Here is a 22,757-nt window from a genome sequence, read left to right on the forward strand (position 1 = left end):
GGGGCTGTCGCTGCGCCGGGGGAACTAGCGCTGGGCCGGGGGGGGGCTGTCGCTGGGCCGGGGGGGTGGGTTTTGGCTGCGTCGGGGGAACTAGCGCTGGGCCGGGGGGAACTAGCGCTGGGCCGGGGGGGGGGGGGCTGTCGCTGGGCCGGGGGGGGGCTGTCGCTGCGCCGGGGGAACTATCGTTGGGCCGGGGGGGGCTGTCGCTGGGCCGGGGGGGGCTGTCGCTGCGCCGGGGGAACTAGCGCTGGGCCGGGGGGGGCTGTCGCTGCGCCGGGGAACTAGCGCTGGGCCGGGGGGGGGGCTGTCGCTGGGCCGGGGGGGCTGCCGCTGTGATGGGGGGGGGGGGCTGCGCCGGTTACCTTCTGCCTGGCGGTGGGTGACTGGTCGGCCGTGTTCACTCCAGGGGTCCGGTCGGCGGCTGCGGGGCGTCGTGTTGTCATGGAGACACAGCTGGCAGCGTCTCGGGAGCGCGCACGTCGGGCTGCAGCGAGCGACGGGAAAAGAGCCGGTGGCCATCTTGGGGAAACTTTTATAAGTTGCTGAAACGCTGGAATGGTAAGTACAAACCAGCTAGAAATGTCATTTACAGGGGGGCTTAGTAATGTGTACTTAATGGGGGGGACTGGGCAAAAAAAAAAAATCACTGCTTCCTCGAGACATCTCCTTTAACTATGTAAAGTACAGCCCGACGTCCATGAGCGAGAATCATAGCGATTGTCCGCTCTCGGGATTCAAATCGTGGCATGCTGCGATTTGCCGCCATTCTCCGCGGTGAGCCTATTTATCAGATAGGCTCACCGCAGAGACCTGTCATTTCTCCCCTCTGCTCCCCCGTGGCGAATATTCCGCCGCGGGGGAGCAGAGGGGAGAAATGACAGGTCTAGCGATATTCCGCCTCGCCCCTGGACTGGCAGCCTTAATAGGCATGCTGCGAATTTAGAGGCAGCATGTATTTCAAATAGCCCATGCTGCAGAGTCTGTGCTGAAATTTTCCACTCCATGTGGGTAAAATTTTTGAAATCTTGGCCATATGGCATGTGCTGTACATGCGGCAGAATTTACACAGTGAAATCTGCTACAGAAATTCTGCAGCAGTCTTTTGCTGTCACTCGAGCGTTTTTGACCACCTGCCTCCTCACGAATCTTGTGGCAGCCAGTGATAGCATCCTCTTTCTGTCACATCCAGGTAGTATAGCCAGTGTTCCTTTAACTTTGAACTTGCAAACTGCTTTCGACTGTATCTCTAGGACCATTCAGTGCCTTTGCTATATTTTTGTTTCCTTTTCTTTGTTTGTGTAAGGCAACGATCTCTTCTCTTAACTTCTTGGACCACTTTCTTGACTTAGCTATATTTCTAACATGCAATCAAACTTCACAGCTCTAGAAAGTCTAGGTATCTGATGTGTTTTATCTCAAGCACAACAGGTGCAACTGATGAAGCCCTCGATTAGTGGCATCAGGTGTGCTTAAGACAACAACTGATCTGCAACAGTGTGATCTAATGAGGGATTCTAATTAGGGGGTTGAATAACTGCAGCAGTCATTAAAAGTAACATTGTGTGTTAGGCTGGATTCAGACGAATGTATATCGGCTGGGTTTTTTACACCCAGCCGATATACGTCGTCTCTCTCTGCAGGGGGGGAGGCTGGAAGAGCCAGGGGCAGTGCTCTGAGCTCCCGCCCCCTCTCTGCCTCCTCTCCGCCCCTCTGCACTATTTGCAATGGGGAGAGGCGGGACGGGGCGGGGATAATTATCGGCACTTAGCCCCGTCCCTTCCCGCCTCCTTTTATTGCAAATAGTGCAGAGGGGCGGAAAGGGGGTGGAGAGGAGGCAGAGAGGGGGTGGGAGCTCAGTTCCTGCTCCTGGCTCTTCCATCCTCCCCCCCCCCTGCAGATGAGGACACCCTATATATCGGCTCAGCGTGAAAACCGAGCCGATATACGGTTGTCTGAATCCACCCTTAAGTTTGGAGAAACAACTTGTTACATTAGTTGTGTTGAGCTATTTAAGTTATTATAGTTTAATTGCTTTTAGTAAAACGCTGAATGTTTGTAAATATTGGAAAATTAACTTAATTTACAAGGGGGTTGAATGATTTTGATAGCAACTGTATAATTGATGCTGCTCACGCAGCTCTTCTCCCTTCCTTCTCAGCTATACATTTTATGTATCAGATGTCCCCTCTTTCCAACTGTAAACTAGTAATTAAACTTGTCTCCCTCTCCCACATCATTCGTCTCACAACCTGTCAGTCAGTCGGACAGATTTTGCAAGAAAATGTGAAGAAGGAAGACAGAAAAAAAATGATAATGACTTCTAATTGCAAAAAATATTTTTGGCAAATATACATAGATTAAAAAAACAAAAAACCCCCCAAAAAACAGCAAAAAGCACAAACAAAGGTGTCCGTAGCCTCTTAAAAATGACCTGACTGCTCTCCTGACTTGTCTGTTTTAAAGTAAATAATCATATTTTTCATGAAATAGCAATTCTGGAGCACTTTTTCTTACAACTCTGTGTTGTTCCTTCATTATTCCTACTGGAAATTTATGTATAAATTGACAACTGGGTGATACTTTATCTTTTTCTCAAAAGAGTGTGATACTGTCTAGTAAGAGCTGGCAGTGCACAAGTGATGGAGCTGGTGACGTCATCACCAGCTCGTTCGTACTCTTGCAGCCTGTTTAGAAAGGCAGATCATCATTGAGAATCGTTCACTTCTTGTTCAGTGTTTCACATTCCTATGTGAAACACTGAACGAAAAGTGTTTAAACGAAAAGACAACTGAACAAGCCAATGATGAACTGAACGATGAACAAGAAGCAAACAATTCTCATTTGTCGTTGGCTCGTATTTAGACCAAACGATTATTGTTGACTTTCGCTATTTGAACAATAATCATTATGTCTAAACACATCCTCAGGCCTACTTTACATTAGTAAATTGTCAAGTAGAGAGGCTAGTCAAGAAAAGCATTTACACTTGACCAATGTAAACATATGTCAACATATTGGTCAAGTGAATAGTAAACAAGCAATTAGTGGGTGAGTCAAGTGGTAGAGTGGGCAGCATAGTAGCTTGACCACTTGCCCTCCATCTGCATCACTTTTCTATGAACTTGACTACTACGTTCCCAGTATAGGCCGAGTTAAATGACTAATGTAAGCACTTTATAGGAAAATGTAACACCAAGTTGAGTACTAACCACAGTTATTGGGCTCAGTTCACTAGGTCAAATTACTTGACCAATGTAAACCAGGCCAAAGTGTGTAGGAATACCCCCTAACTGGTAACACCCAGTTATTAATTTATTCATAAAGTTCCAAGAGAAATAACAGAGAACCAGCACAAGGCTATACAACACCTTTAATTGAAAAGTTGTGAGCAAAAGTCATGTCAATAGACCTAATAACAATATACATGATGTATGAGTCAAACATTTGGTAGATTAAAACTTCTCAAGTATAAGAAGTTGTGCTGATGAAATATAAATCTGTTGCTCATAGTAACCATTTAGATCCGTTCTTTCATTTCTGATGGGAATCTGATGGGTTTCTATGAACAGCTGTTCTACTTTTCGTCTGCTCCGGTTTTAAACATGGAGCCCAATGACTAAGATTCTTGTAACTTGTGTAATTTTTCTAAATACAGTCTTGAGACAGTGAATGTTGTTTCATACAGTGGTTGGGGACAATTTGTTATTTCCTACAACTTTACTAAGGAAGTTGGTCAGTGCATGATTGTAAACTATGGCTCTATTTCTTGAGAAGCTTCATCTCGACATTGAACATCTCAACCTTGAGATTCTTCCTACTGATGTCATTCTATCAGGAGAAGTAGTTTCTCATCCTCCATTCCCTGGCCATATTACAGTGGTCTTTTAATAGTAATAGAAAACTAGAAAGTGGGAATAATAATAGTAATTCTAGGTATAGAATATGATGGGAGACTTCCAGGGAAACAGGTAGTGGTCTCTACCTATTGGTAGTGACTGGTAGGTTGATTCCTGAGCAGAACCTGTCAGAGTTTGCAAGTTCAGTCTTTGGCTGTAAGTTCCTCGAATTTCGGATCAGTGAAGAAATAAATAGAGGCCAAAGAGGAAGCAGGAACCCTACTCCCTGAGGCAGTATTTGGTGGTAATATTCAAGTTACCATCTCGTCTTCAGCCCTGTGCAAGTTGGCCTTTCTGAGATAATTGCAACTGTTCGTTTGTTTTCATTCATCAGAGTTGCAGCCAGCTTCTCCCTCCGGCCCCCTTGGGTTGGTATATAAATGTATTGGCACAGGCAGTGGGCCAAGAGTTTTAGTCTGCTGTTGCAACCTCACTCCAAAACTTTATCTTCTTCCTCTCTCTCATGATGACTACGTTTAAAGAATCCCAACTGCACATAAAGAAAAAAATATGTAGGTTATACATGACCAATGTTCACCAATGACCGTCTTCTCCATTTCCAAAAGATAACTGTTAGTCTTGTGTAGGTCAGGACTACGTAATACATCTGCCATACAGTAAGCTGTATTACACCCATCTGTTGAACCGTGCTTTTCTATGGTCAAGACAACCTAGGGCAACATTCAGGGTTTTAAGCCACTGCAGCAGGACTACCTGCTCTTGATGCTACCCGTGGATTGGTTATCCCATTTGTACTTTGAGTTGCGTTTAGACGGAACACTCCAAAAAGTCGTACAAATTTGAACGATAATCACTCATTGTAAACATAGCCAACGATCGAACGATGAACGATAATTCATTTGCTTATCGTTCATTTCATGCAAACATGAAAATCATCGTTGGCTTATTTGCTAATCCTTTGGTTTAAATACCGATCGTTCAGTCATTCTCATTCACTGGTACAGTGAATATGAACGAGTGAACGATTTATCTGCCTGTATAAACAGGCTGCACAAGCAAACACAAGCCAACTCTGACATTATTTGCTTGTACAAACAATACATCGTTAGGTATAAGGCACCACAACCCCAACCTCTTATCTGTACTATGTTATCTTGTGAACATACTTATCCAGATGAGATGTTAGAGAGTAAGGGTTCTTTCACTGGACGTATACGTTTTTGTGCACGCCAACGTATTTGCTCTATAAACAAGGCTTTTTTTGCGTGTGTATCTGTGCGTTAAACTGTATTTTATGTGCACACATGGCGTGTTCATTTACATGCAGCAGACAAACACAAATTTAAATGGCTATTTAGCATGAGTTCAAGAGGTATTCTTTTTTTCATGGAATTGCACAGTGCATTACGCGCACGTTTCATAGAATCATAGAATGGTAGAGTTGGAAGGGACCTCCAAGGTCATCGGCTCCAACCCCCCGCTCAGTGCAGGATTCACTAAATCATCCCAGACAGATATTTGTCCAGCCTTCATTGAAGGAGAACTCACCACCTTCTGTGGTAACCTGTTCCACTCATTGATCACCCTCACTGTCAGAATGTTTTTTTCTAATATCTAATTTGTGTCTCCTCCCTTTCAGTTTCATTCCATTGCTTCTAGTCTTTTCTTGTGCAAATGAGTATAGGGCTGATCCCTCTGCACTGTGACAGCCTTTCAGATATTTGTAGACAGCTATTAAAGGCCCATTTGCACGGAGCAATGATCACTCAAAGATCGCTCAAACGACAGTTTGAGTGACAGCTTTGAGCGATCATTTTGCATAAACTATTAAGTAGCTACTCAGTTACTTAATAGCAATTTAGTGTGCAAATGAAGCCTTTAGCTGAAAGCAGTTAATAACCCGAGGGCTCTTATCTGCTTTCAGTTCTTTTGTTCTCTGACGGGAAACAATGCTGTCAGCACTACCCGTGGAGAACTGCTGATAAGGCTGAATGAATTTCTAGTTTGGCCTGAATTTAACGATCAGCTAGAAGTACACGAAAAGTGCACAACGGTCGCGCGTTTAGACGCAACGATGATCGCACAAACGATCGCTTTTTAGCGATTTGTGAGTGATCATCACTCTATGTAAATGGGCCTTAAGTCTCCTCTCAGCCTTCTTTTTTGCAAGCTCAACATTCCCAGATCCTTTAACCGTTCCACATAGGATATTATTTGCACAACTCCCAAATACTTCTATAGGGATCTTTTGTGCACAAATGGACACAAAATAGAGCAAGTCCTCTTTTTTGCGCACGTGAAAAAAATGAAAATGTATATGAACCCATTGATATCAATGGATTCTATTTTTTGTGAATTGCGCACACAAATTCGCCCGTGTGAAGAAGCCCTAAATGTAAAGGGCGACTGTTACAAATAGGATGTGTGAATGCATGTTCTTCTTGGGCTGATCACTACCCATACAATAGTCCACAAGAAACAGGCAGAGCAGCCCACCAATTGAATGAATGCTTTGAAGTTCTATCATATCCACAAAATAGCACAGCTGGTGTACAAGCATTTTTTTGAGCAATGTTTTAGGGATAGACACCTTCTCTGGCATTTGCAAGACCAACAAGTTCAAGAAAAGACCTGACCAAGATTCAAAGTGAGAAGGTGGTTTAACTTGTAGCAAAAGCTCGTCAGGGGTTCAGCAGTTCAAAATAACCAAGAGATGCAATTCATAACATATAAGGTGCAAATCACTTATGTACAGTGAAACCGCTTCGAAAAAATGACCTATATGAGAAGACCAACCCCTTTCCAGACAATAAGTCCTGTGATACATTTTCTATTTTAAGAGAAGAGAACAACAGAAAGGACACCATTGTAGGCATTTACTATAGGCCGCCTGGACAAGCAGAAGATATGGATGAACTCTTTCTACATCAGATGGCTAAGTTGTCAAAAAAGCATGACATAGTAATTATAGGAGATTTTAACTATCCAGACATTTGTTGGGAATCTCTCTCAGGTAAAACTAATGGATCCAACAAATTCTTATCCGCTCTTGCTGACAACTTTATCTTCCAAAAGGTCGAAGAAAAAACAAGGGGATCTGCTATCTTGGATCTAATTCTTACCAACAGGGAGGAAATGGTTGAGGAAGTAAGAGTGGCTGGGACCTTATGAGGCAGTGATCATGCTATCCTTGAATTCTGCATAACAAGGAGAGAAAGTCCTGAAAGAACTCAGGCTTCAAAGGATTGGTACAGAAAGGCAGATTTTAAGGATCTCAGAATGAGGGGAGAGTGGATTCAATGCATGGATGCTCTTAAGGACAAAAAAGTCCAAGAAGGTTTGTAAATTTTGTGAAATGAGATTCTCAAAGCACAATCGTTAACAATCACTAAAGGAAGTTAGAATGGGAAGCATTTAACCCCTTCCCTCCCCATGACGTAAGGGAACGTCATGGGAGTGGGGTACTTCCCGTAAAATGACGTACCCTTACGTCATAGGGATAGTGCGAGATCATAGCAGATGTCGCACTATCCCGCAGTGGGAGCTGGCTGTCACTGATAGCTGGCCTCCCGCTGCGACAATGGGGGGGCATCGGAGATGCGCCCCCCGCTGTTAACTCCTTTCCTGCTGCGATCTAAGTAGATCGCGGCAGGGAAAGAGTTCACAGAGGGTGCGCTCCCTCTGTGACTTCAGCTGGCTCTCGTGATAACATCACGAGAGCCCGGCTGGTTGCTATGGCAACAGGACGCCGGGTACCGGAGTCCTGTATTGCCATTGCCTAAGATCGCTATAGTAAGCGATAAGGCATGGCTGGAGAGAAGTCCTGCCATGCCTTATCGTAGCAATCATTAGTGCTGCACTGTAAGTTCCTTAAAGGGACATAAATGGTGTAAAAATAGGAGCAAACTAAAGTAAAAAAAATAAAAATGTTAAATAAAAAGATTAAAACCCCTTTTTTAATGCTTTTTCTCATATTAGCATTAAAAAAGCGACATGTACAATAAATTGAACATGCTTTTTATCGTGCACGGCAAAAAGCGTAAAAAAAAACGCTAAAAAACTGAGGCAAAATGCAAATTTTTAGCATTTTGCCTCCCAAAAAACGCAATAAAAGTGATCAAAGAAAACGTATGTACCCAAAATGGAACCAATAAAAACTACAGCTTGTTTCGCAAAAAAGAAGCCCTCCATAGAGCTCCGTCCTTGGAAAAATAAAAAAAAGTTATAGGACTTTGAATGCAGTGAGTTTAGAAAAAAATAATAATTTCCAAAAAAAGGGTTTTTATTGTGGAAAAGTGAAAAAACCTAAAAAAAAATAAGAATTTTGGTATCGTTGTAACTGTACCGACCCACAGAAAAAAAAATGTATTTTGTCATTTATGTTGCATAATTAACACTTAAAAAAAAATTTATGGCAGAATTGATGCGTTTTTTCTCCCTACGATCATAAAATAAATAATAAAAGTTTAACAATATAGTCTATGTACCCAAAAATGGTACCAATAAAAACTACAGTTCGCCACACAAAAAACAAGCCCTTATACGGTCGCGTCAATGAAAAAATAAAAAAAGTTATGGCTGTTGAAAAATGGAGATGACAAAATACCAAAAATCGTTTGGTCCTAAATGCCAAAATAGTCCATGTTCTTAAGAGGTTAAAGAGACCAGGATGGATCAATGCAGAACTTACATGCTAAGAAGGAAAAAATATGTTTATCAAATGGAAATAGGGGGGAATATCTGAAGAAGAATATAATGGGGTCTGCAGAAACTGTAGGACATGAGTCTGAAAAGCTAAAGCTAATAATGAATTGAGGCTTGCAACAGAGGACAAAACCAATAACAAAGGAATTGGATGTATGTCAAAAGAAAAGTCAAAGATGCAATAAGATGATTACAAGATGAAAATGGTGAATTGGTTAAGAATGTAGTTGAGAAGGCCGAACTTTAAAATACCTATTTTGTATCTGTTTTCTCTCAGAAAGTAGATGGAACATCAACTGATCTTCCCTGTGCTATTGGGGGAGTAAAATAATGCAGGCTATCTATAAGCAGAGAGATGGGGAAGGAACACTTAGCTAACTTAAATGAATTCAAGTCTCAAGGTCCAGATGAATTACATCCTAGGATACTAAAGGAAGCAGCGGAGGTAATTGCTGAACCACTCGCCATAATCTTTGAAAATTCCTGGAGAACAGGAGAAGTCCCAGAAGATTGCAAAAGGGAAAATGTTGCCCCCATCTTTAAAAAAGGGAAGAATGTGGAACCATGAAACTACAGGCTTGTGAGCCTGACTTTTATACCAGAAAAAATCAGTGAACAAATTATTAAACAGCATGTATGCAAGTACTCAGAAAAAAATTGAGTAATTAACCAGATCCAGTATGGGTTTGTAACAAACAAGTCATGCCAGACAAATCTAATTTCCTTCTATGACAGAATCACGGACTGGGTTGATCAGGCAAATGCGGTAGATATAGTTTATCTTGACTTTAGTAAAGTATCTGACAAAGTATCTCATAGCATCCTTATTGGAAAAATGACCAAATATTGGATTGACAAGGCAACTGTTAGGTGGATTCACAACTGGCTGAGTGATCGTACTCAAAGAGTGGTCATAAATGGCTGCACATTTAATGGAAGAATGTATCAAGTGGGGTACCACAAGGCTCTGCCCTAGGCCCAGTGTTGTTCAACATTTTTATAAATGATCTGGAGGAGGGAATTGAAGGGAAAATGATCAAATTTGTCGACGACACAAAGCTAGGAGGGATAGCTAACACTAGGGAATAAAAGGGGGAGTATTCAAAAAGATCTAGAAAAGCTTGAAAATTGGGCGGCGACTAACAGAATGGTATTTAACAAGGAGAAATGCAAATTCCTACATCTGAGCAAGAAAAATGAAAAAGCAGATACAGAATGGAAGGAATTGGGCTAAGCAGCACATGTGAAAAAGACTTGGGTATTTGTTCAAAAAATTGTTCACAAAAACAAAACTGACCGAAAATCATTCAGTCGTTGGCTGCATTTAAACTAAACAAAAAGCGAGAAACGGCACCTGCTCATTCACTATCAGGCAGTTTAAACACTGCTCGTTCAGTGTTTCACATCACAATGTGAAAGGGAGATGGAATAATATCTCCATAGTGCCACCTATTGGAAGGCAGCATTCCTTCAAGCCAAAGTTAGACTCTTTATACAAGCCTTGTAACAATGGCTGGGAATTAAAAGTAAAGCCAGACTGCATGCACAGACAGCTGTTTCAGGGTATTTGCCCTTCATCAGTGTACAGTAGGAGTCTGGCTTTGCTAGTGAAAGGTCTAGGTGCTCTCCCTAAGGAAAAAAGATAGCGTTTCTGAAATCAGAATGTGAAACACCTAATGACAAGTGAGCGAGAACTGCACAATTCTCAATGAGAATCATGCAATCTAAATACGCTGCCTGAATGTGAACATGCTGGTTTGCTCGGGCAAACGAAAATTATCCTGTGTAAAAGGGGCATAACAGATCACACACTGAACATGAGTCAAAAGCAGCAGCAAAAAAGGCAAAGACAATTCTGGGATGTATCAGGAAAAGCATAGAGTTTAGATCATGTGAGGCAATTATCCCCCTCTTCTCTTCCTTAGTCCTCATGTAGAACATTGTATCCAATTCTGAGCTGCTCAATTTAAAAAAAGACAGACAAACTGGAGCAAGTTCAGAGAAGAGCTACCAGAATGGTGAGCGGTATGCAAATCATGTCCTATGAGGAATTGTTAACCCTTTCCAATCCACTGTCTGACTTGTGAAGACATTATGATTTAAGGCTTTACAGCTCTGATGTTGGTAGACTTCTGTCAGGATTCTCTTACTGTATATTGTCAGCCTCTCTGCTGTTGGAGCCTATCCAATGTGTCACCTCATGCAGTACTGGCTTTAGCCAGCATATAGTACCGTTGTATAACGGCAGAAAAAGAGTAAGCCCCCTAGGAAATCCAGGATACAAATTGGAGTGGAAAGGGTTAAAGGATCTGGGAATGTTTAGCTTGCAGAAAAGAAGGCTGAGAGGAGACTTAATAGCTGTCTACAAATATCTGAAGGGCTGTCACAGTGCAGAGGGATCAGCCGTATTCTCATCTGCACAAGGAAAGACTAGAAGCAATGAGGTTAAAGGGAGGAGACACAAATTAGATATTAGAAAAAATGTTTTGACAGTGAGGGTGATCAATAAGTGGAACCAGTTGCCAAGGGAGTTGGTGAGTTCTCCTTTAATAGAAGTCTTCAAACAGAGACTGGACAGATATCTGTCTAGGAAGATTTAGTTATCCTGTATTGAGCAGGGGGTTGGACCTGATGACCCTGGAGGTCCCTTCAAACTCTACCATTCTATGATATATTATGCATATTGGCCATCTTCTTTGAGAAGACTTCCTCCTCCCTAGGAGACCACTTTTTTATGCAACTTTTTGTGGTCATCTCAAAGAGTTTTCACTGTACAATATAAAGGAGAATAAAGACAACTGATATAGAGTTTCTGCTATACAGAAATATAACCCTAAACTAAAGGTAAAGTCTATAACTTTATACAGTGTAGCAGGTTAGCTTCAACCCAATGCTTTCTTACCTTCCACAGAAAGAGGACTAAGAGAGCCAGTAACAGGAGCCCACCTATCGTACTGCTGATTATAACCCATATTGGAACCTCCCACTCCTCCTGCTTGGAAATGTCAAAGGTGATCTAAAAAAGGGAAAAATAAAAATTTCAGATTTTATAAGAACTGTGCAGGCAAGTTACACGATAATCACATTCCCAAGCACTATAAAAGAACAGATAGTAAGTAATGAACACAAGATGTATTCATGGTCTTCCAGTAGGCGGCAGTAGAATTCTGTATTTTTTCTTCAACATTTCTCAATACAGTGTGTGAGATACATGAAGGGCGCTACAATTGAGCTGTGTGACTTAACTAAGTATATTAGACATTTAGTCACATTCTGCTAATTTACACCTGATGTAAACAGATTGGGGAAACTGAGCACAATTTCATAATCATGCTTTAGTTTTTCAATGAAGGGTTATGTTTTTTTAGAGGACCCCAAAACACTGCAAACCGTTACTGTCTATAATAGCACAATTATCAAATGATGTACAAAATGACATTAGTTGCAAGTACAATGTTTGTACATTTTTTTGCTGCTGAAAGGCAAGTCAATTAAAGGCTCATACCACAAAAGAAATCTGCAATGATGGGAATGACTTTCCTTCTGCAACATTTTTTCTAGGTGCCCAAGTTATGGTTGTTAATTTAATTGCTAATGAAAGGACCTATCATCATACCTACAGCATAACAGAAAAAATAGTTCACCAATATGAAGGTAATATTATCACCTGGCGGCTAGGCTCCTCCTCTCGAAAAATAAAAGGACTGTGGAAATTTCGTTGTAAGACAGCAAAACTAACCAGACTGACGGAGCGGAAATTCATCTGCAAAAGAAATGTTAATATAGAAACTTGATTCTTCATTTTTTGTATCCCTATAAATATTAAAAGGTGCAATTACGTTGTAACTCTTATTAAAGAGGTTGTCCAGTTGCAGACTATTGTTGGCCTATCCTTAGGATAGACCATCAATTATGGATTGGTGGGGTGCTACTGTCAAGGACCCCCCACCAATAAGCTGTTCTCTCTGTCAGTGTGCTTGTGCACTGACCTAATTTCAACAGAAAGCAGACAGCACTGTTCTCACAGCTGTGGCCAGGTTTGGTATTGCAAGCTAAGTTTCCATTGAAATTAATACGTGTAATACCAAGCCTGCCACTACAGAGAGAACAGAGCTGTTTGCATTCTGCAGCAATCAGCTTAGTGCATGAGCATATCGGGCCAGCAAACAGCTGATCAGTAGGGAGCTCGATCAGCACACCACCACCGATTTACCAGTTATGGGTTAGCCTAAGAATATGCCAATAATGGTTTATAACTGGACAACCCCTTTAAATCCCCACTGCATATACTACCAGCACCTGGCTCTTACCACTTTGAAAGATCTCCTCCACAAATATCCATACAGAGTAAGTGTTCCCTCCTGATTGGAAGCAAGACTCATAGTGCACTCAATGGACACCACATCTGAGTTAGTGTGATTCTGAAAAAGACACAAAGTGACCGGTCATCTCTGCTAATGCTCAAAGAAGAAGCAGGCAACATGATATCTTGTGTCTATTATATTTATTTCCACATTTGGATTTTCTTTTCCACAGTGTTGGACTAGAGTAACGTGGGTCCATCAGAGGAATGTATTGGAGAGCCCACCTTTCAGCTATACACATGGTGTACACATCCACTGATCATAAGCCAGACTACTTGCCTTTGACTAGACTTTCATGAACTCATTTTTATGTCTGATGATGTTCCTCTGGAGGGTACAGTCTAATCGTGAGTTTTCTCTGGTCTGAATATATACCTTTCAAGTGAACAGTGGTTGATTTTGAAAAAATCCCTTTGGATCTCCTTCTCCAGAAAGGTTCTCTTTCTGGACCAAATGAAAAGATTTGCAAAGATCAAGGGTTTTCAGCTTTCCTGCTCCATTTGAGGAGCAGGAAAGTGGAATACCCTGGCCAAAATGACTACATCTTAGGATGGAGCCTAACAGCACAGAACGGACCCCATTGACTATAATTGGGTCTGTTTGGTTTCCGCTCAGCTCAGTTGCCTGGCTTTTAGACATAAGATTAAGTGTTGCATGCAGTTCCTTCAGTATTCTGAGCCAGATCTGCGATGGAACCTCAAACCGGAGGTTCCAACACAGATATTCCACAACGACAGTTCGCAGAAACTATCCAGTCCTCCCTGTCCCCTATCTTTCTCCTCCCCTGCCCTAACCTGGCAGCCGAACACTACTACATCACCCTCAGATGTGCCCTGGATGAAGCGGCACTACCTGTGACTTGAGCCGTCGAATGCGGACCACGGCAACCTTGGCTCACGTGCAAATACAATTCATCCGGTGGTGCTCTAGGTGCGCCGGACGGCTGTGGAGAAAATCAAAGCTGCCCACAGACTTCCCCAACTTCAAATTCATTCTTAAAATTTATAATCTAGCCCTTCACCATGCCAAATAAGTTTATTTCACCTCTTTTGCCTCCTCATTATCCCACAACCCCAAACGAGTCTTCGACACCTTCCACTCCCTCCTCAGCCCAAAAGAACAGGCCCCCATGACGGATCTCTGTGCTGGAGAACTAGCCAACTATTTCAAAGAAAACATCGTCAACAACCGAAAAGAAATCTCCGAAATCTGCACAGCTAGCCCCGATCCCGGTCTCCTTAGCACTGCATCCAGCACCCACTCACTTTCTATGTTAGAACCAACAACAGAGGAAGAAGTCTCCAGGCTGCTTTCCGCTGCTTGCCCCACCACCTGCACTAGCAACCCTCTCCCCTCCTCAGGTCCCTTTCTCCAGCTGTCTCCACCTCACCACCATATGCAACCTTTCCCTAACCTTTGGCACCTTGCCCTCCTCATTCAAACACTCCATCATATCCCCTCTGCTAAAAAAACAACCCTTGACCAACCAACACCGCCAACTACCGACCAGTCGCAAACCTCCCCTTCATCTCCAAATTACAAGAACTCCTGGTCTACTCCCACCTCACATGCTTTCTCTCTGACAACTCTCTCCTCGAACCCCCTTCAGTCTGGTTTCCGACCTCTACATTCGACCGAAACCGCCCTCATGAAAGTATCAAATGACCTGATGACGGTAAAGTCAAGAGTCGAGACTCCCCACTAATCCTACTTGACCTCTCTGCTGCATTAACACTGTTGACCATGACCTCATTCTCACTATGCTCCGCTCAATCGGGCTAAAGGACACTGCTCTCTCCTGGTTCTCCCCCTACCTTTCTGACTGCTCTATTAGCATCTCCTTCGCTGGCTCTATCTCCTCTCCACTTCCTCTCGCTGTTGGGATAACCCAGGGCTTGGTCCTTGGTCCCCTTTTCTTTTCTATCTACACAGCTCCAATTAGACAAACCATCCGCAAATTCGTCCTCCAATACCATCTCTACGCTGACGACACTCAACTATAAACCTCCTCCCTTGACATCTCTAAACCATTGCTCCAAAATATCACCGACTGTCTGTCCGCTATCTCTGATACTATGTCCTCCCTTTTTTTTCAAACTTAACCTCTCTAAAACTGACCTTCTCATCTTTCCACCTTCCAACTGACCTCCCCTCAACATCTCCATTCCAGTGTCTGGCACCATCATAACCCCCACACATCACGCCCTCTGCCTTGGGGTCATACTGGACTCTGACCTCTCCTTTACCACCCACATCCAATCTCTGGCCTGACCATGCCACCTGCACCTCAGAAATATTTCTAAAATCAGGCCGTTCCTAACCACGGACACGCTAAAGACACTCATTGTCACCCTTATCCACTCCCGACTTGACTACTGCAACTCGCTATTCATTGGCCTTCCCCGCACCAGACTTTCCCCTCTCCAACTAAACGTGGAGGCTAGGCTCATTTTTCTATCCAGCCGTTTCTGCACTATGACAGTCACTGCATTGGTTGCCCATCCACTGCGGAACTACATTTAAACTCCTCCCCCACAAAGCTCTCCATGGCATCGCGCCACCATACATCGCCTACCTCCTGTCCGTACACCACCCAGTCGGCACACTCTGATCTGCTAGCACACTCAGACTAAACCCGCCTCTAATACAAACCTCGCATTCACCTACAGGACTTCAGCAGAACAGCACTGATCCTCTGGAATGCTCTACCCCAAGGCATCTGGACAATTCCTGATGCACAAAAATTTCAGATGTGCCTTAAAAACACACCTCTTCAGGGAGGCATACCAAATCTCGTGACTTAGTCCCCCTGCCCCTCCCTCCCTATGGCTCCCCACACCTTCCACCCTGCTGATTGCATACGACCTCTAGCGCTGCATCTCCTTACCGTCCCACCCCGTTTGCTTCCTAATAACTGATGTCCACATGTAATTCCCGTACTACCTGTGTTCCTCCATGCCTCATCCCCCCTTGTACCTCCTGTATCACCCCCACACCGTTTGTTTCAAACTGATTGTATATCACATGTGATTGTTGTACTGTCTGCGTTCTCCCATGCGTGAAAGCGCTGCGGAAAAAGTTGGTGCTGTACAAATAAAGATTATTATTATAGGTGTGAAACCTAAGAATGTTGCTCTTCTCCCCTATTTTATGGATTATCTCATAGTCTGTAGCCAATAAATATATTAATATTGTTGCAGCATGTGAGCAGCACTGTCCAATCACAGCACCATGTAATGTCTTAGATTACTGGTGCACAGTGTGCATCAGAGAAACAGTACGATCGTCTTGGTTTGTCAAGGACTGGAGGGTTGTTTTAAAGTTTCTAATAGCATTTCCAGGCCTCCTTAGTAAGGCTCTATTTACATCACATGAGCTTTCCATCAGGTATATACTTTGGGAAAATTCCAACATATGCTGAAAGGCTGAAATGTATGCTGCTTGTATAGCCATACGGTGGCATATATTGCCCATTGATCCCAATGTTAAAAAAAAAGTATTTTGCAGTGTATAGAAAAGCTATAAAAGCTACTGCATTGAGTCTACTGAATGTTTCTCTATATTTAGGAAATAAGCATGTTAATGCACAACAGCTGGATCTCCCGTATGGACGCCAAAGGAACACTCTTTCGGGTTCTGTTGGGTGAATGAAGGCCTATAGAGACAATTGGCATATGCGCCAAGAGCTATCCTATTGTATACGCTGAACGTAAACTAAAACCAAAGTGTGAACATAAAACTGCTGTAGACATTACCAGCTGTGGAATATGAGTAAGGTCCTCCTCAGAAGGCTTCCTTCGGTAATCTGTACTATTACCCCAGACATTGCAGGTTTCATTCCCCTATGGCAGAAAACACAATGCTATATAAGTTACAGGCACTTGGATGTGATGTCTCATGAATCGTTTCATATTAACAAGTACTGCTCGCCCTACCTGGTCATTGACTAGTTCCTGTAAAAGAACTAAACGGTTTCCACCACGAGTAGCAACAGGAATAGTGATCCTAATGGTGACATCCTCTGGAAAGAAGCCCAGATTTTGGATCTAGAATACAACGCAGTCAAGTTTAGAATTTCAGCCATTTAGAGAACAGCTTCTTAAAGAGCTCATCATTAAACTCATTGTTATGAAGTTTATAGCTAGATAGTTTCTACATAAAAAGTTCAGTGACAATGGGCCTGACGGAAATTCCCAAGCGCTTGTACTCGGCTATCTCCGGCAGCCCTACTGAAAGTGAATAGAGCGGCACAACACATGTGGGACTGCGGCTCCATTCAGTCTCCTCCTCACTGCATTTTTGGGGTCAGTGGGATCTCAGTGGCGAGACCCCCACCAATTATAAAGGTATTCCCTATTTTGTGGATAAGGGATAACTTTTGATTTTTGAGATAACCCCTTAAGATACACATTTTTCCCAGAGGTAAGGTGCCCACCATACCTGACAAGCTACACTAATGCCATTGTGGAGATCCATGGAGGTGTTTGCACAGGCAGAAACCTATTTCCTGTACAGGTTCCCAGACAGCTCATGGAAACTGCTGCAAGGAACCTCATCATATGACTGTGATGAAAGAGCCAGCCAACTTTATAAAGTCCTCCATATTCAAAATGATTTGGACCAATGTTGTGTCATTTTATAGGATAGGTGGGCACTAGAGATGAGCGAGTATACTCGCTAAGGCTAACTGCTCAAGCGAGTAGTGCCTTAGCCGAGTATCCTCCCGCTCGTCTGTAAAGATTCGGCTGCCGGCGCGGGTGACAGGTGAGTTGCGGCGGTGAGCTGGGTGGCTCTTCCCCGCCGCTCCCCGCCCCCCGCCGGCCCCCGAATCTTTAGAGACGAGGGGGAGGATACCCGGCTAAGGCACTACTCGCTCGAGTAGTTAGTCTTAGTGAGTATACTCGCTCATCTCTAGTGGGCACCTTTCCTCTGCGAAAGAGAAGTATTTTCAGCTTTTTCCTTTAGGTCACTTTAAGGTTGAAAGCAAGAAATGTACACAATAGGTCTGGTAATCGATCACATAGCCTTAAAAGATAGCTTTATAATTTCACCTTTAACCTTCTATGAACGTGTTGATAATTTTGGCAAAGTACTTGATTTTACCTCTTTTTATTACAGTAACGTACCTTAAAGGTGCAGTTGAATGGAGGTCCAATTGCATTGTATCTGCCGGCTGACCCTTGAGAGGTGATTTCATACTGGTCCATGCTGGAATATCTGATAGAAGAAAAAATGTCAGGTTCTTGTATAGCAACCACACAACAGGTTTAAAGACGACCTGTTATGTCCTCATGTCAGCAGGAGCGACTCCATAGCAATATCTTTCTACCATTTACACTCAACCCATTTCTTCATACTGGCGCTTCTTAGATTCGGCTTCTGGTGCTGTGAATGAGTCAGGTAAGTGACAGTAAGCAGTGGGGACTGTGTAACAGGGTGCCCCTGAGGTTCTGAGTAATGTTTATTGGTGCAGTCTTTGATTGACGGGTGGTGTGGCATGGAAAATGAGGAGGAGGATCGTAGCATTGCGAAGTGACACAATAGTTGATAAATAGGTGAAGATAAGCGGAAGGGTGGTGTTGCTGTTAAGTGTTGGCTGAGCAGAACAGAGTGTGTGAGGATCTTGCTCCTGCAGGCTGCTAATGTGCAAAAGGCCAATATCTGAAGATGGCGTACTTTGGATTGGAGCACTTGGACAGACAGAAGTGAAACTGAGTGTTCTCCTCACCACCCGAGGTCGAGACCAATGAACGTCTACTGATTGAAAAGTGTGTACCGCTAATAAAGTTCATCGCTGCTGCACAAGATATGGTGTCCCCATTTAGATGTCAAGAAATAAGGCCACTGCTTTGGGCAGCCCGGCAACCGGACTTTTGCCAGCTGGTTCCTAGCAGCTGTGGAGTTGCGACCAGAGTTTGTGACATGCGCAGCAGTCCCCCCAGTGGCAGTAAGTCGATTGCCAGTCTTGCCAGAGGGACCTTGGCTGCGAGCCCTTTTTAACTGCCTACTTGACACATTCACTGGACTGGAAACCAAATCTAAGACGAGGCATTATGGGGGGACAAAGATGAGTGTAATAGTATAAACAAAGGAAAGGCAGTGTAAGGAGTTCCCTGAAGGGTTAAGTGGGTGCCATGATGATAGACTGAGTTGCACCAAAATTTGCACCGAAACAGTCACATGCTCCAAATTGTGCACTAAATTTTCAATGACGAGAACTGCGCATGCCCAGAAAGACATGAACTGATTGTCTGATGTCTGGCCAATATAAGGAATTTCTGCTGCGCCACAAGCAGGATGCAGGGAGTGTGGCTGCCACCTGGAGACATTCAGGAGGCGTAATAGTCTGTAGGGTAGCTGCCCATCAGCAAGTGACAGTGGGATGTACCACCAAGAGAGAGAAATAGTAGGAGCTGCGTTGAGTCTATTGTGGGTGCTGTGGAGCGAAGTTGGGAAGATGTGCAGGGAGGATAGCCATAGTTAGCACTAGAAATTATATGGTAAAGGCTGAACTGTTTTCCTGTTATTTCATACTACTCGCTTTTGTATTCTTTGGTCATGAATAAATATTGAGTATTTATGTACACATTCATCTGCATCGTATCATGAACTTGCGTCACAATATCAACCACTGGTGACAGCTATGACGGAGCCGCGGCTGCAAAGCTATGCAGCCAAGGCTGCTGACATGACAGGTCTAAATGGAAGAACCTGAGCTACTAAATGGAAACAGGGAGAAAAAGAATAGGGAATATTTCCATCATCCTGTTTCCTGAATAGAGTTTGATGATAAACATGTGTCACAATGAAAGGGTCATTTTCTCACATCAGGTTTAAACAAATGGGATTCTATATCAAATGTCGGTACAAGAAGCTCCTCGGAGACCACATATGTCCCGGTGAAAAATATGTGCAGTAAAAGTGACTGCCTTGATATGACAAGTGTGTGACATGCAGAGCCAGACACCTCTCAGAGAGTGCTCCTTCTGGCACCGGATTAAAGCGCCTAATATCATCTCTGCACATTGCAAATTCCAAGAGCATTTGAGGGTCACCCAGAGGTTTCTGAATGTCTCTTCATAATAACTGGCAACAAAATGAATTGAAATAAGCACTAAGATCAAGTGACAGATAAGTCTGGAGCATAGCCATTCTTCTGTGTATGAAGAAGTGGTTGCAGAAAATACACAGCAGGGAAACAGTAAGGAACGGGCAACTGCCCCGAAAATGTTGCCATGTCTTGTCTAATGAGAAAACTATTTTTGCCTTCCTCTGGATCAACATCGGGAGGGAGGGTGGAGGGGTAATAGGCTGAACTAGATGGACAAATCTTTTTTTCAAGCTAACATACTATGTTACTGTGTAACAATATACTTCTGGTCTTGTACCAAAATCACTTAAAGTTGTGTTGTTATTGGCCATTGCAACCAGAGTTTAGCTTTCATTTCCAGAGCTGCACTAATGACTTGCTATTCAGGTCTGCTTCATTAGGCCACAACTATGAAGTGACTTTGGTTTTTCGATGCTTCTCATTATAGAGTACTGATATTTGCCTCCTGCCTAATTTCTTACAGTTTTTCCCCGAAAGTAAGACCTGGCGCTCGATCCAATCACAGCGTTTTCTTTGCTGGAGGCGGGGTATTCAAAGCCCTATCAGCAGGAAGAAGAGGATATCACAGCGCGGAGGACACTGCAGACTGCCACATCGCTGCCGGAGACCAGCAGTGTGAGGCACCAGGACGCCGCGGAGCAGGTGTGTATAAGCCCCCCCCCATCCGAAAAAAAAAGACACTGTGCCTCTTTTGGGGCAAAAAGTAATATAAGACAATGTAATATAAGAAGAAAAGAACAACCTCGAGAGGGAATCTATGGCAGAGAAAACGGACTGCTCTTCCTTGGTCTTAGAGATATAGCGGAAGCGGTGTAGAGCAGGTCCTGTCGGGATAGTACACTAGTAGACCAAAGGTTGTGTTAATGTAAGATGTTGTGCAAGAGAGTGCAAAAAAAGAGGCACTGGCACACCTGTGGGCAACTATTGACTCAAAAGAGAGGGAAGTTAAAGCTGTAGATTAACAAGATAATGACCATAAATTTACAGCGCTTAGTGCTTTAATCCTGGCTAATGATAAAAATACAGCACGGGATTAAAGCTCCTGCAATGTAGGGTCGGGTCTTTGGCTGTTAGTCACAGCCAAGGACCCAGAGGAGAAGGCAGAAATGGTTTTTAAATATTTCTGCCTTCTCTCTTGCATACTACATAACACCCAATGAGCGCTATGTAGTAAATAGAGAAAGCAGAAGTCTCGTTATTCAACCCAGCGATCACGTTCCCTGTTACAGCAGAGCTGCAGGGTGCTAGCACAGTCAGATCAGGTCTGCCATTGTCTATTGTCACTACGGGGGGATGTTTTTCCCTATAACTGGGGCTCCAATGGATTCTACTCCTATTGATGCCCCAGCTACAGTGCAAAAGTTTGAAATTAAGAAAAAAGAGGCAATGAAAATTACCCCCAGAGGCCTTATATGATGTCATGTGGGCCATAGATGGTAAATAAAAAAAATTATATATATATATGAAAACGAGAGCTGGATAAGTATTGGCCACTGTGTATAAGCACAAGTTCAGCAGGAAGTTAGCGAATGAAAAGATAATTTTCAATATAACGTGGAGAAAAGAAGATTTTCAGGTGCAGTTAGTGCTATACAAATATGAAGGCAAATAAGCCTTAAAGGAGTATTCCCATCTTGGACACTTATGGCATATACACCGGATATGCCATACATATATAGATGCAGGTCCCACCTCTGTGGTCTGCACCTATCTATAGAGTGGGATTTCCCCATACTGTTGTCTTGCCTGATGTTGCAGCCGCTGCTTCTGTAGAGGTGGCTGGGTTTAAGGAAACAGCTAAACTGGCTGTGATACACCATTGCCATAATTCCTATTCCCTTTGATGGCAGTTATGAAGTCAGCGTAGCTCAGTTGGCTCAACTGTTTCCATAATACTAACCAAATGGCCCGGACATACAGACATAAATGGCGGAAATGGAAATATTCCTTTAATTAAAGGGGTTCCTAGAGTCCCCTGCAAGGGTCAACTAGTAAAAAATACATGTATGTATATATGATTGAACAGCACAAATACCTAGTAAATAGGAGATCAGATTCATACTTCAAGTTAAAGTCCAATAAAACTTCATTATCGTAAATTGTACCTTCCAGTTCTTCACTGTCACTATCAAAACAAATAGCATTATGTAATGACAGATTTAATAATACACCTTGGAAATGGTGATGTACAGTATATATATATCTACAGAGCTAATATAGCATACAAAACATACCACAGGCCAAGTACAATTATATAGGCCACAAATATCTCAGATCACTTGCCATATTCATGTCATTCAGCAGTAATCTGATTATTTCTTATACTATACTAATTATGAAAAGTGTAAAAAAAACTATTTAAATTAGATGATCCTTGCAAAGTTTTACCAGAGCATGTTGAACCATGTAGGTACGGGTTATTAACATTATAAATACTCCTAAAATTCCTTTAGTTTGGCCTTTAAAGGGACCTGCTAAACTCCAGATACTCCGGATTATCAGAATTATCAGAATTTTAGGACTACCTGATGTCAAATTAAAAGACCTGTTAGACACCCATGTATATCTTTATAATACATGGGACAGACTGTCAGAGTTCTCCCCAGCCTTTCATCACCACAGTCATTATTTATTTAACTGCCCGGTGTTCCCCCGACACCAAATTCTTATGTATTACTATATTTTTAGATATCTCTCATTTCCAACAAACTCCATTCCCTG

General features: G+C 43.0%; 1 protein-coding gene across 2 annotated transcripts in view; it reads right to left on the reverse strand.

Moving 5' to 3' along the window:
* Nucleotides 1-1,884: 1,884 nt before the first annotated feature.
* The window catches only part of ITGA11 (integrin subunit alpha 11), a 113,933-nt gene continuing 93,060 nt past the window's right edge, over nt 1,885-22,757 (reverse strand). For both annotated transcript variants that reach the window (XM_066592947.1, XM_066592948.1), the window contains 8 exons: nt 22,072-22,161; nt 18,052-18,142; nt 16,861-16,971; nt 16,681-16,767; nt 12,872-12,982; nt 12,229-12,324; nt 11,464-11,577; nt 1,885-4,386 (listed from right to left, as the gene is read on the reverse strand). In XM_066592947.1, the coding sequence (XP_066449044.1) occupies nt 4,327-4,386; nt 11,464-11,577; nt 12,229-12,324; nt 12,872-12,982; nt 16,681-16,767; nt 16,861-16,971; nt 18,052-18,142; nt 22,072-22,161 (760 nt within the window). In that variant the 3' untranslated portion in view covers nt 1,885-4,326. The remainder of the gene's footprint in view (nt 4,387-11,463; nt 11,578-12,228; nt 12,325-12,871; nt 12,983-16,680; nt 16,768-16,860; nt 16,972-18,051; nt 18,143-22,071; nt 22,162-22,757) is intronic.

This window comes from Eleutherodactylus coqui, chromosome 2 (genome assembly GCF_035609145.1).
Source record: "Eleutherodactylus coqui strain aEleCoq1 chromosome 2, aEleCoq1.hap1, whole genome shotgun sequence".
In the NCBI taxonomy this organism is placed as follows: domain Eukaryota; kingdom Metazoa; phylum Chordata; class Amphibia; order Anura; family Eleutherodactylidae; genus Eleutherodactylus; species Eleutherodactylus coqui.